Source organism: Dendrobates tinctorius, unplaced genomic scaffold, assembly GCF_039654945.1.
Source record: "Dendrobates tinctorius isolate UK_male_01 unplaced genomic scaffold, ASM3965494v1 ptg000020l, whole genome shotgun sequence".
In the NCBI taxonomy this organism is placed as follows: Eukaryota; Metazoa; Chordata; class Amphibia; order Anura; family Dendrobatidae; genus Dendrobates; species Dendrobates tinctorius.
This window is the reverse complement of record NW_027361688.1, coordinates 29,213,039-29,232,664: the sequence shown is the minus strand read 5'-3', so window position 1 is coordinate 29,232,664 and position 19,626 is coordinate 29,213,039. Positions and strand designations below refer to the sequence as shown.

The window sequence follows — 19,626 nt, the reverse complement described above, 5'->3', positions numbered from 1 at the left end:
TTCATCATTGTTAGAGTGGTTTGAAATTTACAGATTTTTCCCTCAAGTTTTGCAACATAAAACTGTTGTGAACTTAAAACTCTAAGAACAGATTAAAGACAAAAATAAAAAGAATTTTTGATTTTGTGCAATTTTTTACAATTTGGCACAAAAAAGTGTCTTAAAAAAATGCTACAAATGATGTATTGGGCCCAGTGTGTGTGTAGGACGTAGTGCTCAGTGTGATTGAGAGCTGAGGTTTTATTTTATTAATTTAATTTATTTTACTCGCTTATATAGCGCCATTAATTCTGCAGCGCTATACACTGTGTGAGATGATAATGAATAGACATTGTTTCAGTATCAGGCTCCGGCCACTAAAGGTCACTGTTGCCTCTTGAATAGACTCTATTGCAGACCTCATGGTGTTTTTCAGTTTTAGCAGAGAGCTGACTGGATTAGGATGATCGACTGCCATCCTGGAAGCTCAGAGTTCACTGTATTCCAGAAACTGACCAGAGTATTGGAGAAACATGTACCTGTTCCAGTGACTTCTGTTAGAGAGAAAGAATTACTTTGACTGGGGGGGACTACAGTTGGATGCAGAGTTGGATTCCCCCCAGGGCATCTGCTGTGACGTGGAGGACCTCCTGCTAACCTATCAGGCTAAAAGTATGCTCCAGGTGACAAGTCCAGGATACACTCCTTGGCCTCCCAACTAAATGGCCGAAAGAACAATCATCCAGCCTCATCACTGATTAGGTTACAGCCGGTAAGTCCTAAGATCAGGCCCCCCACAGGGATCCTACTGGGAACATGCACGAAGGCTTAGGCTGGGGGGTCACACTTACAAGAAAATTGCACGCGTCTCGCGTCTCAATACCCGGTACTGCCACCAGCACTCGGACCAGAGCACTCAGCTGCATAGAAATACATGTAGCCGCACACTCCGGTTTCCGCGTGCCAGGTATTGAGACGCGAGACACATGCGAGTTTCTCGCAAGTGTGACCCCTGCCTTAAGCCCCCGTTACATTTAGTGATGCACCAGCGATCCCGACAACGATATGACGCGGTCAGGATTGCTGGTGCATCGCTAAATGGTCGCTAGTGAGCTGCCAAACAGGCAGATCTTACGAGAGATGCAACAGCGGTCGGCGGTCGTCACTTACCTGTCCGACGCGGCAATGATGACCGCCTGTGTCCATGGCTCGCTCGTCGGCGCCAGCAGGAAGCCGACGACGAGAAATGGTCAAGGCCGATCTTGCACGATCAGCGATAGCCAGCGGGGGAGCCGGTCGGAGGTGAGTGTCACATGTAGCGATATTTCTAGTGGTATCGCTGCTGCGTCACAAAATCGGTGACGCCTTAGCAATATCGCTAGCGAGAGAGAGAGTTTGGCAACAAACATAGATTCTCAGCTGGACACATTGGTTGCTAGTAGAACTGTATAATTAAAGATAAATACTCACCTCATTAGGGGGAACTTGTATACATATAGCCTAACAGAATTGTAATCTTAAAGAATTGTTAAATTTGTGAATCTCTGTGCTGCACCACTGCAGGGAACGCCTCTTGCCCTCATCTAATTACAGTTTTGCCCTTGGTTAATTTTCGGTTACTGCTTTAGGTGGAACCACAGGTAGTCAAATTATAGTTTATCCGATAGAACGTCTTGGGCTTATCGGTTGTGCAGCACAAGGGTCCTAGCTGACCCGGGCTAGGTGTATGTGAAATTTAACTGTGTTTCTTTCTTGCATTGTCGGGGTAACTCAGGTTCCATTGTGTTGTGCTATCATTATGATTTAAAAAGAGAAAACACAGTAGTTTGACAATAAATTGCTTCACCCAACCACTAACCATGAGTGGAGAATAAGTTTTGGTGCTATCATTGATATTCTCTGAAAAAAGGCCAAGAAGGCAAAAATTCTGCCGGGAAATGTAAACTTTTGAGCACAACTGTATGACAGCCAGTGGCGGATTATAATGAGGTCAATATGGGCGGTAGCCCAGGGCCCAGTGGTGTGGGGGGCCCACCAGCCCAGGGTAAATTGCCCCATTATGCACCGCAGCCCCTCACTGATAAATCCTTGCTCTGTGCGCACAGGATCTGTGATGAGGTCGCAGGAGGGGAGGAGTCAGGGGGGTCACATGATCAGGCATCTCAGTCAGAGGCCCCTGATCATGTAACTCCTGACTCCTCCCCTCCTGTGACCTCATCACAGGTCCTGTGTGCACGCACAGCCCTCGATGTATGTAACTATGCAGGATTCTGCTGTGCTGGTTGTCATTGTGCTGAATCAGTCAAGTATGTGTGGGGTCAGGAGGGGTTTACAGGGTGGATGTAGCTGCGCGTGTGTACGAGGTGTACGGAGCGGAGCCGCGCGTGTAGGAGGTGTACGGAGCGGAGCCGCACGTGTAGGAGGTGTACGGAGTGGAGCCGCGCATGTAGGAGGTGTACGGAGCGGTGCCACGCGTGTACGAGGTGTACAGAGCGGAGCCGCGCGTGTACGAGGTGTACGGAGCGGAGCCGCGTGTGTAGGACATGTACGGAGCAAAGTCGCATGTGTAGGACGTTTGCGGAGCGCAGACGTGTGTGTACGAGTTGTACGGAGCGGAGCCGTATGTGTACTGTTCTTTCTTTTCCTCAGTACCAGCCACTGTGCCCACAGTACCAGTCAGTGTGATCAACAGTGCTAAATGGGAGTGGTTGTGGCGTGGACATGAGTGTGACTATTTGTGAAGTGGGTGTGGTCGGGCGGCCGGTAACCAATCATCATAGTGGAAGTCGTCTGTTTCCATCAACTTTGTTATATGTGGGCAGTGGGCACCTCTAGTAAGGTGGGCACGAGATGGAGGGTCTTGTCACCTCTGCGTCACACATAAGTTACTATGAGGTGTACTTTATTCCTGCCACGTTTCTTTCTTGGCCTACTGAGAGAAATGTTTTGACCAGTTGAAAGTTATACAATCTGAGGATTGTGCATGTGTGCTCTGCCCGCATGAAGTAATGTGTGTGTGTGTGCATATATTTACTCCGACCCCTATATAAACCCTGCCACTTCGACCGCCGTCCAATTTCCCATGCTCCTGTTCCAATCCTGGGGTATTTTTTGTCCCCCTGTCGTCCTCCACATGCTGAACATCTGGGACATGACTAATATTGCGCAATGTGCGCTTGTTCGTCGGCAGATGCAGCGTCATGTCCAGTGTGTGAAGAGACGGCGACTTGTCTGTGGCATTAACCCCTCTGCTGACATGTTGGGCACAACCTGTGATGAAGAGCGTCTTCATGTGTATCCGGCCACAGGCTGCACATCAGAGGCTGCTTCTTCTATCTGGGGAAGTTCATGAAGCAGAAGCCTCTGTGTGACTCATGTGAAGTTACTTGTCTGACAGGTCATGGGTCCAGGTCAGCAGGTGATTGCAGACTATTAGCTGGTTTCGATGTTAGGTACAGGTGAGTCAGGACTAGATGTTGGGTGGAAGCCTTCCAGTATTTGTAAGGCCTCATGCACACGCTGAGTATTTGGTGAGTTTTTACCTCAGTATTTATAAGGCCTCGTGCACACGCTGAGTATTTGGTGAGTTTTTCACTCAGTATTTGTAAGACCTCATAGACACGCTGAGTATTTGGTGTTTTTTACCTCAGTATTTGTGAGGCCTCGTGCACATGTGTATTTTCTGAGTTTTTTACCTCAGTATTTAACCCCTTCCCGTTCTTTGACGCACAGTATGCGTCATGAAAACTAGTGACTTCCCGACCCGTCACATGACCCCGTCACATGACCGGGAGACCCACAGAGTCTGAACAGCCTGGGGCCCTGGCTACCCTTAATCCACCCCTGATGACAGCAAAAACATGACATTACAAGACTGGACAAAAAGGGTGAGGATTATTATTAAAATGTGCAACTTGCTCCCGGAGTTGCGAGCAGAAATAGCACTGAATGCCCTAGAAGGCAATCCCAGATGGACAGTAATGGTACTTCCCAAGTCACAAATGGACACCTTAGACAAAATACTCGCGCTGCTGGAAGGAATTCACGGGGGGTGTGCCTAAGTGACTCAGCTGCGAAGTTTCTTTTTCAACCAGTCGCTGCAGGAAGGTGAGACTCTAATGCAATACTCCAATGCCTTGCCAGAAATGTTGAATGAAGTCCAGGGGTCTACAAGGGCCTCATTGGGGTTCACAATCTAAATTCCCTATCAGTATGTCTTTGGAGGTTTCCATTCTTGGAGACCCCCTATGAAAAGCCATAACTCAGTTTCTAATGCTAATTAATTAACCCAGTCATCAAATTACATATTTTCATCTGGAGAATATTTGTCGAGATAAAAAAGGGAAATCCAGTTCTCCATACAACATTAGGAAATTTCTTAAACCCAAGTAAATTGAAGTAAAATTTCGACTCACCGAATGCTGTACAATACATTGCCGTTCTTAAAGATCCTTAGCAATTTGTTGTCTGTGGTTATTTCATGAAAATTCGCCCCCTTTTCATTGGCAAAGAACAGATCTGGCTTCCAGATAGAATCCAACATAGAAGGGTCCAAATCCAAGGAGTCGTCTGGATATTCACTATAAGCCAAACGAGGGTCATTCCATTGTTGACGTAGGAATATGTTTAATCTGTAATCCTAAAGGACAATGAAGATGAAATATTATAATAAATTCTAATCCAAGGTCTGACAACAAAGATCAGGAAATCAGACACAGAGCACTGAGCACATACCCCACTGATCAAAGCTACAACTGACGACCTGTCAGTGACCTGACTCATATTTTAAATGCTGTGCCTGTGCATTTAATATTGTGGTCTTAAAAAATAAAACAATTTTGCTACAGCAAGATGGTGCTGGCGGCGCATGCGCAGTAGCATCTATCGGCAAGTGATGCTCTCTATCTGCGCATATGCCACCCACTGTGTTCCAAGGACCAGTGCGGGAGCACGCACAAGAAGAGGATATCATCTCTGCATCCTGTGTATGCTGCCCAGAATGATGACGATGAGGCCGAGCACCAGACAGGCTCGCCCTGAAACACGGGCATACCATTAACTCCAGACTTCAAGCACAGATTAAACAACAACCCAGGTATCATTTTAATCAGTGTAATAGCCCTAATCTGACACTGTCCGTAGTTTACTTAGCAAAATTCTGATGACAGGTTCACTTTAAGTTAAAAAAAGGGTACTAATGTATCGGACAGGCATCGCAGTCAAATTGTGCATGGGATGGGGTAGGTGACAGTGAGTGTAAGGGTAGGGCCACATCTGAGAAAACTGGTCCAATTATTCTGATCAGAGTTTGATCTGAATTTGATCAAAGTGGCATCAGCTTTTCTTGGATGTGTAAAGAAAAAATAAAAGGTTCTCCAAATTTTCAATTCTGTCAGTCTGTGAAAATCAGATGTCATTCTAGTGCAGATTGACTCTTTTTTACAAACCCATAGACTTAACTTGCAAATTTTGATCCAACTCTCGGATCAAAATTGGACATATCTCCAAATTTTTCAGTGGACCACAGAAAAAATTGGACATATGCACAGCTCCATAGAATGTCACAGGTATAAATTTTAACCGTGAAACTCACGGAAAGCACTTGTACGAGAAACTCAGTCTTGTGCGCGAGCCCTTAGACAGATAGATCTTAAGACAGGCAACAGACAAAAGGACATTCCTTGATTTTTAGAATATTCTCACTCCCCGAATCTAAGACCCCCATGTCAAGAAGTCACATGAGAAGATTACAAGAAGCCAGTAAAGGAATTGCTCTATAATTTACTATTCTTGATCGGCGTTCCAATGGTCAGGGAATAAATGAATAATTGGCGCACAAAGGCAGCAATGACATTTTACTAAATAATGTGATATTATTTACCAGTAATAATGTGAAAATCACAGGACTAAAATCTAGCATGAGTTAACATTTCCATTACCAAAATAAAATTGAAAAATCAAGCATACGTCTTTCGAAAATGGGGTCAACGTAAGAACATACAAAGCTGTAATTGCAAGCGACCTTTTCATTCCCCAGGTTCTAGCGAAATGACTCCTGGGTTCCTGTGAAACGTATTAAGAGCGTATTGTATGTAGCACTTCTCCCATTGATCTTGCTATTTTGACCTTTTCTATAGACGATTCGGAGCTGTGACTTTAAAATTTCCTTCCTTCAATCCTGAAAAAAAAAAAGAAACCCTGCATCCGCCATGATCCGCCTGCTATTGATACTGTGCTGCATTAGGCTAATTTGATTATCAGAGTCTCATTCTCATGGATTGAATTCAATGCACCGTAAATACAAGTACAAAGCAAAAGGAAAATGCCTAGCTGTATTCAAGAGGAGGAAGCGAAATCCTTTTACTTGACTGATTCTTCTCTCCACCCTTCATTTTCTGAGAATTTTTCTCCGTACATATTCCACATCGTTATATGTCATGCTAAGAAAGGCCTTAGCGGGCTTCAATTCACTTCACAACCACTGGATGGCCCCCTATAGACACTGTGGTGGGTTGACTCACTCAGTTGCTTTCACAGGTAGATACAGGAAAACTTCTTGGGTCAATCGCCTGCTGGTCTAATAAGCATAACATAAACCATAGCAGGATTTGACAAAATAAAGTATGGCCTTTTGCCTAACGGCAAAACAAAAGACAAATTATAGCACAATCCCAGATATCTACAGGTTTCAGCATACTTCATCTCCCACTGGAGCTACCACCTGGAGACTTTCCTGTCTCCAAACACACAGCAGAAAAAAAACCATGTAGCTGGACATTTAAGTTCCTAACCACACCCCTGAGGAGGAGATATGGTGAGTAGGCGTCCCGCCCATCTCTTACACCTACTCACAAAAAACCCAAACCCTTAAAATAGCTGATTAACCCCTCAGCACATAACATGCTGGAGAGAAACTTTTGGGTTTCACATCATGGAAGATAACAACCTTCATGACACATATCTCCCCTCACATACACCGCCAATGACCCTGTCACAACACATATAGTATAAACATCTCCTGACAAAATATCACCAAATCATTTTTTTTTTCAAAGCTGACCATTTTGTGTCAATCAACCTGGATTATGTTGAGGTAAGGTAAGGAACGATGCACTGTACGATCTAGGTGTGTTTATATTGTGTGGATGTAGCTGATCATGTTTGCCGAGAACTTCTTGGATGAGTTGTTTTGAAACTATAACCCCCAGAAATCAGATGGGATACCCACTTGCGTTCACTGCATTGCATGCCATGGTGCTCACTCCAGTGGACCTGGCCTGCCCATGTGTTACATACTTAGTATTTCATTTCAAAGGTTGGCGTGTAATACTACTAGAGCTCACCTCAACGGTAATATAGTTTTGGGGGGAAATTGTCGAGAGGAGACACTCACCATCAGGCCATCCCCTTGTCCATCATCTTATTTTTTTTAGGTATCCATATCCACAGGATGTGGACTTAGTCAGGGACTGTGGGGGCCATAACACTGACTCGGGCTGTGAGAGTGATCATACTGACTCAGGGGCTGTGGGCACTGGGAGTGATCATACTGACTCAGTGGACGTAGGAGTGATCACACTAACTCAGGGGATGTGGAGGCCATAATATTGAGTGGGGAACTGTGGGAGTGATCATACTAAGTCACAGTCTATGGAACCATAATAGTGGGATAGGGGCTGTGGTGGGAGTGATCACACTGACCCAGGGGCTATGGGGGCCATCATACCGAGTGAGGAGCTGTTTGGGGCAATATAATAAGTGGGGAGCTGTTGGGGCTATCATACTTAGTGATAGGCCATCATACTGAGTGGGAGTTGTGGGAGCAACATACTGAGTGAGGGGCCATCATACTGAGTGGGAAGAGTTGTGGGGGCAACATACTGAGTAAGGGGTCATCACACTGAGTGGGGACTATGCGAGCATCATATTGAATGGCTTTCATACTCTGTGAGATGTGTGAGGGTCATGACACTTGACTGGGGACTGTCAGGTATCAAACGGAGTGGGCGGAATTCTATGGATGCAGTTGACTCTATTGGGGTCTGCTGGCTTTCTGCTATAATGGCCATCATTTTACAGGACAAAATAGGGTAGTAAATTTTTACTTCTTCTATCACACCCTTCCCATATTGCCACCAAAATTATTTTCTTTCTTCGCCTTTCCCTCCTTCTCCTACTCTTCGCAATCATCAGATCAGTCTTTTTTTTCTGGCTGTTAGGCAACTGTCTGCAGCAGTCCTCCAGCTCTATCTACCATCCTCCACTGCTGTCTGCATAATATGTTCTGTCCCTCAGTTAAAAGTCAGGTCCTCATTTTTCTGGAAGAGATAAAGAAATTAACTCATCTTTTCTTTGCAAGATTTTTTTCCAAAACTATTTAAAGACTATGGTGAAAATCCTGGAGGCTGATAAACGCCATGGACAATTTTTCTTTTTTTAATTTATAATTTATTTATTTTTTCTGCTTCTTTAAATAATAATAAGTTAAAGTTTCACAAAATAAGTTTAATGCATGAGTGAAATAATAAAATTACCACTGATAGATGACCTTTCATGTTCCTCCAGCAGGTAGTTCTATCAGTGTTTCTGATTTATCTTTGCTCATGCAAGGATATAATTAAAGGGTAGGACTTGCTATGTGTTATGGACGCTGCGGACCTTAAAATTTCCATGCACGTGAAATGAAAGGAGGAGCTGTTTTCCAGTCTACATTTACGTACATCGCACAAAAAAATCCATACAATTACAATGAAAAGGTTAGAATATTTCAGTCAGTGATGTACATTATATTAGTAGTATAAGGCTATGCGCACACGCTGCGGATTCTGCTGCGGATCCGCAGCGTTTCTGTCCCTGCAGGTCTGCAGCAGTTTCTGCTGCGTTGTACAGTACCATTGTTTTCAATGGTCAAACCAAAAACGCTGTGCACATGCTGCGGATTTTTCCGCGGGTTACAAGCCGCAGCATGTCAATTCTTTGTGTGGAATCCGCTGCGGTTTCACACCTTATCCATTGTGAGGTGTGAAACCGCAGGCTAATCCGCAGGTAAACCGCAGGACTTTTGACCTCCGGATTTTTACAAATCCGCGGGGACAAATCCGCAGCTCTCCAAACTACGTGTGCACATAGCCTTATAGTGCCGCCACTTGCCACTATTCTCTGCGGTATTCCTCACTCAACACCTTGTGTGATCCAGTTTACTAAACCCTTATGCACTAACATTGAGATTGCTCTGCAGAACTAACGTACCCACTATACGGTGGTAATAGTCACTTAAAATTTTTATAATCAATGTATAGTGGTATTATTTAGCAATTATGAAACACTATTTGGCGGTCTTAGTTACCGTATGATGATGTTATCCTTTATGGTCTGTAAAGCGATGTGGAAGTAATGGCGCTATATAAGTGAGTAAAATAAATAAATAATTCAGTGTTGGTGGTATAATAATATTATTTAGCAACAGTATGGCGGTATTATTTTACTCTTGCCATACTTAAGACGTTAAGACTAGAGATGAGCGACCCTTTTTTCGGGTCGAGTCGGGTTTCATGAAACCAGACTTTCTCAAAAGTTGAGTCGAACGAAATCGGCCGACTATCGTGAAAAGTTGAAGGTCTGACTGAAACACGAAACCCAATGCAAGTCAATGGGGAAGCAAAGTCGGCAGGGAGTGGAGGACAGGAAACACACCTACATGCCGGACCGCTTTTTTAAAGTGCGCGAAAACTCTCTCTCTCTCTCATCTCGTTGCCCACAGTGTATGTCCTTGCTCAGTGGCTGAAAAAAGTCACGTGCAAGCATAGTGGGAAATCCGACTTTGGTGCTCGGGTCGGCGACCGCATGGCTGACCTCACGCTATGGTCGGGTTTCGCTCGGCGAAAGTCGGCGAATTTTGAATTTGACCGACCGGTTTCGCTCAACTCTAGTTAAGATTAATGTTGGCTCTACAATATCGACAGGTTCAGCCGGCACTCTAATGTGTATGGGGTCGCCGATCGACTGATTGTTGGGGAAGATGTCGATTGCGCATGTCCGATTTTGGACTGCCGATCACATTGTCCTCCTGGAGTTATGCCGCCAGCCGACATGTTAGTCGGCGGCTTTCTGACAGAAAACACTGGAGCACTCCCGTCGAAGGAGTCGGCTGAGATGGCTGTTGGCCGAACCATCCTCCGAAGCATCATTCGGCCGACAGCCGTCAGTCACTATTTGGTACCTGACCACTATGGGATCAATTTTTGATGGTAATAATCATTGTATGATGGTATTATTTACTGACTTTATAGCTGCATTATTTATTAACGACATAGTACTCTTATTTAGTCACTATATGGCAGTTTCACTCAGTTACAGAATGGTCATGATATGGTAGTGATATCCACTATATTACAGTGGTTTTATTCACTCGTGGTATGACCGTATGATTTAGTGACAGTGTGCTGTATTTTTCAAGCGCTGTACCGCCATAATATTTAATTACTGTATGATTGTATTATTTAGTCACTTTACAGCAGTACTATTTAGTAACACCAAAGTGCTCTTAATTAGTCACTATATGGCAGTTTTACACAATTACAGAATGATCATGATACAGTAGTGCTATCCACTATAGTACAGTGGTTTTATTCACTCATGATGTGATGGTATTATTTAGTGACAGTGTGCTACATTTTTTAAGCATTGTGCCGCCCTAATATTCATTTAATGTATGATGGTATTATTTAGTCACATTATAGCGGTACTATTTAGTAGCACCATAGTGAACTTATTTAGTCACCATATGGTAGTTTTACACAGGTACAGAATGATCATGATATGGTAGTGCTATCTGCTGTAGTACAGTGGTTTTATTAACTCATCGTATGACGGTATTATTTAGTGACACTGTGCTGTATTTTTTAAGCACTGTACCTCCATAATATTTAATTACTGTATTGTGGTATTAGGCATGACCGTTTTAGATATTCTGTTTCTGAAGAGACGATAAGTGATCCACTGCATCAGTCATTCATCCGGAAGCAGAGGGGGTCCCGGTGATAAAGGTGGGTTTTGTTTGGGTACCATTTTTTAGCATGGACTTTTTTGCTTTCTAAAAACAGACACCAAACTAACCCAACATTTATCAATGGGGCCCCTCTGCAACGGATCACTTATTCCTAACCCAGAAAAGACAAATGAAAGGTTGAAAACGATATGTGAACAGTGCCTAATCCTGTATATTACTGTGTGGCGGTATTATTAGTCTCTGTGTGACGGTATTATTAGTCTCTGTGTGGTGTTTGCACCAAACATCTTTTCAACAGGTCAGAAATGAACGAATCATGAAACTAACAGGTGGCTGTAAATTGGCCTTTAAAGGGGACAAACAGTATTTAAGCTTATTTTCAGAGCCAATGGTGAAGCAGTGGTGAACATATCACAAATCTACTGATGGGGCTAGTGCACATGCTGGTGGTGATACTGTAGGCTTGCCGTCCATGATACGGTCACTGTTGATTCAACAAACTTTTTTGCAGGTAAAATTGTCAATGTAGACAATCTACTTTCATTAAAAAAAAAATCAAACAAAACAAAACTTTGTTTTAGAGTGAAAAATTGGTTTAAAATTACAGCCACTAGGCGTCTCCTTCTTGCGGTTTGCTGCCTGTTGCAGAACTGATCTGTCAATAGTTACAGACAAGCAGGGCACATTACTGCAAGTGGGCGGTGTCCTTACAGGCCTGATGCTGCTCCCGACTCTTAGGCCGGGGTGACACTAACCGACGCAAAATACGGTCCGTAGTTTACAGGCGTAATACGGATGAATGACCCCTAAATAGTGCTCCGTATGTCATCCGTAAGCAAGGTGTGGTTGCTTATTTTGCGCATGTCTGCATCCATATGTAATCCGTATGGCGAGATTTTCTCGCCGCCTTGCAAAATGGACATATAATGGAGCCCTATGACAGGGTTTCTAACAGAAACCAAAGAATAGATATAGACACATAGAATGCACACATTATATATATACACTCACTGGCCACTTTATTAGGTACACCATGCTAGTAAGGGGTTGGACCCCCTTTTGCCTTCAGAACTGCCTCAATTCTTCGTGGCAGAGATTCAACAAGGTGCTGGAAGCATTCCTCAGAGATTTTGGACCATATTGACATGATGGCATCACACAGTTGGCGCAGATTTGTCGGCTGCACATCCCTGATGCGAATCTCCCGTTCCACCACATCCCAAAGATGCTCTATTGGATTGAGATCTGGTGACTGAGGAGGCCATTTGAGTACAGTGAACTCATTGTCATGTTCAAGAAACCAATCTGAGATGATTCGAGCTTTATGACATGGCGCATTATCCTGCTGAAAGTAGCCATCAGATGTTGGGTACATTGTGGTCATAAAGGGATGGACATGGTCAGCAACAATACTCAGGTAGGCTGTGGCGTTGCAACGATGCTCAATTGGTACCAAGGGGCCCAAAGAGTGCCCAGAAAAAATTCCCCACACCATGACACCACCACCACCAGCCTGAACCGTTGATACAAGGCAGGATGGATCCATGCTTTCATGTTGTTTACGCCAAATTCTGACCCTACCATCCGAATGTCGCAGCAGAAATCGAGACTCATCAGACCAGGCAACGTTTTTCCAATCTTCTACTGTCCAATTTCGATGAGCTTGTGCAAATTGTAGCCTCAGTTTCCTGTTCTTAGCTGAGAGGAGTGGTACCCAGTGTGGTCTTCTGCTGCTGTAGCCCATCTGCCTCAAAGTTCGACGCACTGTGCGTTCAGAGATGCTCTTCTGCCTACCTTGTTTGTAACGGGTGGCAATTTGAGTCACTGTTGCCTTTCTATCAGCTCGAACCAGTCTGCCCATTCTCCTCTGACCTCTGGCATCAACATGGCATTTCCGGCCACAGAACTGCCGCTCACTGGATTTTTTTTCTTTTTCGGACCATTCTCTGTAAACCCTAGAGATGGTTGTGCGTGAAAATCCCAGTAGATCAGCAGTTTCTGAAATTCTCAGACCAGCCCTTCTGGCACCAACAATCATGCCACGTTCAAAGGCACTCAAATCACCTTTCTTCCCCATACTGATGCTCGGTTTGAACTGCAGGAGATTGTCTTGACCATGTCTACATGCCTAAATGCACTGAGTTGCCGCCATGTGATTGGCTGATTAGAAATTAAGTCTTAACGCACAGTTGGACAGGTGTACCTAATAAAGTGGCCAGTGAGTGTATATATACATACATGTCATTGAGATAAACATATATATATATATTTATATTTCACAGAGTTCTTCATAGCAGAATAGCCGCTAATTAAATTGCCGGCTTCTATGAAATCATTCCCCAACCCGACATGAAATGACACATGGCTTACATTCAGTAAACCATTTAATTTCATGTTTTTTTTTATATGTCCCTGACTAATAATTAGATGAGGGCTTGTGTGCAAAATTTGGGAGTTGTAGTTGTTATTTTAAGGGGTTAATTCGTTGTTAAAAAATGAGTGGGCTTCCCATTGCCCTGTAGTGGTGGCGAATGGGTTAATCTTACAAAGGGATAATGTTAATGTCACCTTACAATCGAATGGTGACATTAACCCTTTGTTAGATTAACCTACTCGCCAACAATATAGGGCAATGGGAAGCCCACGCATTTAACAACGAATTAACCCCTTAAAATAACAACTACAACTCCGAAATTTTGCACACAAACATCATCTAATTATTAGTCAGGGACCTATAAAAAAACATGAAATGAAATGCTTTACTGAATGTAAACCATGTGTCATTTCATGTCGGGTTGGGGAAGGATTTGATAAAAGCCAGCAATTTAATTAGCGGCTATTCTGCTATGAAGAACTCTGTGAAATATAAATATATATATATATATGTTTGTCACAATGACTTGTGTGTATATATATATATATATATATATATATATATATGTATTCTATGTGTCTATATCTATTCTTTCGTTTCTTTATTAAACCTGTCAGTGTGAGTTTACTGTATAGCGCACTGAATTGCCGGCTTTTCTAAAAGACACCGGGTGCGTATTTCTCGCAGGTCACACGTCTGGTCCGTGTGTAATCCGTATCTTTTGCGCACCCATAGATTTGCATTGGCGTATTACGGGCGTAGTACGCTGACAATCACAGCATGCTGGGATTGGCACGGACCGTAGAATACGCTCGAGAAATATACAGCTGGTGCGAGTGACCCCATAGAGAATCATTGGTCCGTGTCTAATGCGTGCTTTTAACGCCTCTCACTCCTCCGTATTTCTCGCCAGTGTGACCCCGACCTTACACAGATACAGGTCCTAGTACTGTACCTCCTCCTACCTCTCTGACCGCTCCTTCACTGTATCTTTTTCCGGCTCCTCTTCCTCTTCTCGTCCCCTTACTATCGGGGTCCCGCAGGGCTCAGTCCTAGGCCCCCTCCTCTTCTCTTTATACACTGCCCCTATTGGACAAACAATCAGCAGATTTGGGTTCCAGTATCATCTCTATGCTGATGACACCCAATTATACACTTCTTCCCCTGACATCACCCCTACCCTAATTCAAAATACCAAGGATTGTCTGTCTGCTGTCTCTAGCATCATGTCCTCCCTCTATCTGAAACTAAATCTCTCTAAAACTGAACTTCTTGTGTTTCTCCCCTCTACTAACCTCACTCTACCTAACATCGAAATAACCTTGGAGGGTTCAACCATAACTCCCAAGCAGCATGCACGCTGTCTTGGGGTCATATTCGACACTGAACTTTCCTTTACTCCGTACATCCGATCACTCAGTCGCTCTTGTCACCTGCATCTTAAAAACATCTCCAGAATCCGACCTTTTCTCACCTTTGAAACTGCTAAGACTCTTACTGTCGCTCTTATTCATTCTCGCCTGGACTACTGCAACTCTCTTCTGATCGGTCTCCCTCTTACCAAACTTTCTCCTCTCCAATCCATCTTGAATGCGGCAGCCAGGGTCATATTTCTGTCTAGCCGCTTCACCGATGCCTCCATCTTGTGCCAGTCATTACACTGGCTACCTATTCGCTACAGGGTCCAGTATAAACTCATCTCTCTCACCCACAAAGCTCTCCACTGTTCTGCACCGCCTTATATCTCCTCTCTCATCTCTGTCTATCGCCCTACACGTGCCCTCCGTTCTACAAATGACCTAAGACTAACATCCCCCGTAATCCGAACCTCGCACCTCCGCCTCCAAGACTTCTCTCGTGCTGCTCCAGCTCTCTGGAATGCACTTCCCCAGGCAATCAGACTGATACCTAGCCCTGACCTATTCAAGCGCGCTTTGAAAACCCATCTCTTCAAACAAGCCTACCACATCAACTACCCAGCAAGCTAACTTTGCCCTGTTCCCTCCTTCCAAATATTATTCTGAATCTGCACCCTACTATTCATCTGTCTCCACACCCTTCATGCACAGGATAACTGCACTTGATACTTGTCTATTGCACTTAAACACACGGGCTGATGACCGGATCATGCAGCTTTATATGAAAATCCCTATTATAATTGCCAGACCTGAATTAACAAGCATTTCTCACCTACTGTGTCCCTCCATTTCCTTGTAGATTGTAAGCTTGCGAGCAGGGACCTCACTCCTAATGTCACTGTTTGAATTGTCTTAACTTGTATTGAATTTATTGTCTGTACATGTCCCCGCTTAATTGTAAAGTGCTGCGGAATATGTTGGCGCTATATAAATAAAAATTATTATTATTATTATTATTACTGTACACAGCCTCAGCACCTCAAACGGTAGGAAAGCAACTCGATTTTTATCTCGTCTATGACCTTGGTCATCCGTCATTCACTTGTTGAATTGCCAGCTCGTTTTTTAGTAGTAAATTAGCTGTGCAATGACACAGTCTTTTGTTTCCCTCCTCACTTGCAACCATGTTTTTAAGACAGATCAGCAAGGCCTTCTCAAATCCCCACAGTAGCCCAGCTTTTCCACCACTCTGCATTCTGGTTATCATGTCAACCATAAATCACTTATCTGTTGCTGCTGCAGACAAGCCGGAAAGTTGAGTTACAGATGTGCTCGATCTGAGCACTTATCTTTTGCTGCTGCATACCAGTGGGAAAGCTGGATTACTGCTGGGCTCACTCTGAGCACTAATCTGTTGCTGCTGCTGCAGACAAGCCAGAAAGCTGGGTTACAGCTGTGCTCACTCTGAAAAATCCACAGTAACCCAGCTTTTCGACCACTTTGCATTCTGGTTATCATCTCAGCCAAAAATCACTTATCTGTTGCTGCTGCAGTCCAGCTGGAAAGTTGGGTTATAGCAATGCTCCTTGTGATCACTTTTCTACTGCTGCTGAATACCAGCTGGAAAGCTGGGTTACAGCTGGGCTCACTCTGATTACTTATCCACTGCTGCCGCAGACCAGCAGGGAAGCTGCGTTACAGAAGTGCTCAATCTGAGCACTTATCCTATGCTGCTGCATACCAGCGGGAAAGCGGTGTTACAGCTGGACTCACACTGAGCACTTATCTGTTGCTGCTGCAGACAAGCCGAAAAGCTGGGTTACAGCTATGCTCACTCTGATTACTTATGTACTGCTGCTGCAGACCAGCGGGAAAGCTGGGTTACTGTTGTGCTTACTATGAAAAATCCACAGTAACCCAGCTTTTCCACCACTTTGCATTCTGGTTATCTTCTCAGCCATAAATCAATTATCTGTTTCTTCTGCAGCCCAGCAGGAAAGCTGAGTACCAGCTGTGCGCACTCTGAAAAAGCCACAGCAACCCAGCTTTCCCTTTGATTTGCATAACATTACTGGACTTAATGCAGGTTTAACTTTTATTTGGCCATAGGGCTGCAGCCTGTCAGCAAAGACTGAGGCAGTGGCGGGTAGGCCTCAGTGGACCTGGGGAGGGTAGGTATTGCTGTGCTTGTTATTTTCTACCTCTGCAGTCCTATGGCCAATGGAAAGTTAAATATGGACAATCCCTTTAATATAAAGGAAGTCAGGAGAGCATACTGCCGGCAGCTCAGGGGACAGTATGCTGCCATTATGTGATGCCTGACTAGTCTTCTTTTGTGCAGATATTACTGCCAGTTGAGATATTACTGATCCCGCAGTGTCCGGTCCGTGACCCAGTCTCATTATTTTGTCTGTCCGCCATTATTTTTAGCTGGTAAGGACATCAGTGGACAAGCAGCCGAGGCATATCATGGTTTAATCTCTCTTGTTCTCCATCTCTCCGGCAGCAGATGATTTATGGGACGGCTGCAGACTTTAATATTTAAATGATCTTTTTCTAAAAATACAATTTCTTCCCAAATCCCTCACCGGCGCAAAACGACAGAAACTGACCAAAGTCGTTTATCTGAGTTGCTGTGATGAGACTTAATGGGCCTGCGTAGTGATGTCTGCCCGCAAGGTCTCCTTTGATTAAAGGACAAAAGATGAACCATGTGAGGGGTTATATGTCATTATACCATGTGTCAGGCAGAAAAGAAGTAAAAAGACAATGCCGGGGAATCATCCTCGCACGGCTAGGCATTGTTCAGGACGTTACACAAAAAGTCGGTTCTCAATGCCCTCTGCTGTAGTGAAGCACAAGGTAATTTTTGGAAAAGGATGCACAATGATGCATAAAGAGATGGAAAATTACTGTCAAAGATCACATTTTTATATATGTAGTCAAGTCCATCTCATGGGTCCTTATATTTGAGCTTCAAAAAACTCGTGCAATTTTTAGTACCAGTGTCCTTTTATTTTTACACTCCTGTCACGAGTCTGGGCTCTGCTTCTCTCACCCCGGGCCGCTCAAATCTGTGGCGCTCGAGGTCGGGATTTGCAAGTGGTCCGACATGCTCCCATGTGGGCCTATATAAGGCCTACCAAGACACACCTGTATCTTGATATTAAGACTTTAGTGTTCCTAAGTGCTGTCAGCCTGTGGCTTCCAGTACCTCTGCTACCTGTCTGCAGTCTTCTGGATGTTTCCGGTCGGCCTGCAGCTTTCAGTGCATTTGCTACCTGCTTGTGGTTCCCAGTTCCTCTGTTACCAGTCTGCAGTCTTCATGATATCTCCTGTCTGCCTGCAGCTTCCAATACCTCTGCTACCTGTCTGCAGCTTCCAGTACCTCTGCTACCTGTCTGCAGCTTCCAGGACCTCTGCTACCTGTCTGCAGCTTCCAGTACCTCTGCTACATGTCTGCAGCTTCCAAAACCTCTGCTACCTGTCTGCATATTCCAGTACCTCTGCTACCTGTCTGCAGCTTCCGATACACCTTCTACCTATCTGCAGTTTACTGGATGTCTCCGGTCTGCCTGCATCTTCCAGTACCTCTGCTACCTGTCTGCAGCTTCCGATACCCCTTCTACCTATCTGCAGTTTCCTGGATGTCTCCGGTCTGCCTGCAGCTTCCAGGGCATCTGCTACTTGCTTGTGGCTTCCAGTACCTCTGCTAACTGTCTGCAGTCTCCAGGACATCTCCTGTCTGCCTCCGACTTCCAGTACCTATGCTAGCTGTTTCCTGAGTGCTTCAGCTGCCTGCTTCACTGACACCTTTTTACACTATGGCGGTCTTCAATAAGGAAGGGGGCCTCAAGCTATCCCTGGAACTGGGACCCTAACTATCTCTGTCCTGGGGGTACACTTAAAGGTAGAGAGGCCTGAGTGTTCGACCTTACTATGCTCCTGTTTTTGTCCTAAGCTGTCCCCTCTCCCTCCCCCAGGAAGCATAGGACAGGTATGTTAGTGTATATATGCATAAGAAAAACAGGAATAACAAAAAGCAACTTACATACAAAAACACTCATCAAGGGTAGAGAGGAATAAAGGGAAGGATAGGAAGGTACAAACCAAATGGGAATAGGATATTGGAGAAAGCATAAAAGCATATACTCCAAAACAGCAAATAATCTCCATCAGCAACTACAGACTTCAACTTCAGTACACCAACTGCAGCAAGCCAGGAAGAAAAACTTTCACAGGCATGGAAGAGAAGATCTGGCTAGGTTTTATGTCTGGAAAAAATGAGCAGGTCAGGAGCAGCTCTGAGATGGAGCTGCATGTCTCTAACCAGCATACAAAGAGTCGTTAACCTCTTCAGTGCCAAAGGAAACAAAATTTATTTAATGTGAGGAACAAAACACACAGACTAAATGGAAGACCTGCGATTCACAGTACATAAAAAATCACCTAACCCCAGATCTCCCAGGAGGATATGACACACCCATGTGCCTACTGGACTTTAGACTTGGAGGATCCATCCCATCTAGTATGCCTGACCCTTTTTTGGTAAAAGAGTTGATGGGTCGCTAAGCCACCAGGTCCTTGGTGCGGCATTGCACATACTGTATGTACACTAGTCCAGATCCTGTGGGAGGCTCACTAAAAAAGTTGAAACCTCCCAGACTTACGGAAAAGTTGGCAAATCTCCTGATTTCCACAAATACCTACCGAAAACAGAGCTTTATAAGGCTTCTTGTTCAAACACTCAGTCAGAGAGGCATTGAAAAGGTGTGAAGCAAATGTAGAGGCATAAAAGAAGATGTTACTACTCTGTGTAGTTCCTGCTACCGCTACATAGTAACCAGGCTCCGAAATCAAGTACTAACTAAAGTACTTGTGTCTTCTCATATGATAAATGGGTGTCA

General features: G+C 44.4%; 1 protein-coding gene across 2 annotated transcripts in view; it reads right to left on the bottom strand.

Moving 5' to 3' along the window:
- The window catches only part of GLRA1 (glycine receptor alpha 1), a 157,171-nt gene that overhangs the window by 19,715 nt on the left and 117,830 nt on the right, over positions 1-19,626 (bottom strand). For both annotated transcript variants that reach the window (XM_073567924.1, XM_073567925.1), the window contains exon 4: positions 4,395-4,618. In XM_073567924.1, the coding sequence (XP_073424025.1) occupies positions 4,395-4,618 (224 nt within the window). The remainder of the gene's footprint in view (positions 1-4,394; positions 4,619-19,626) is intronic.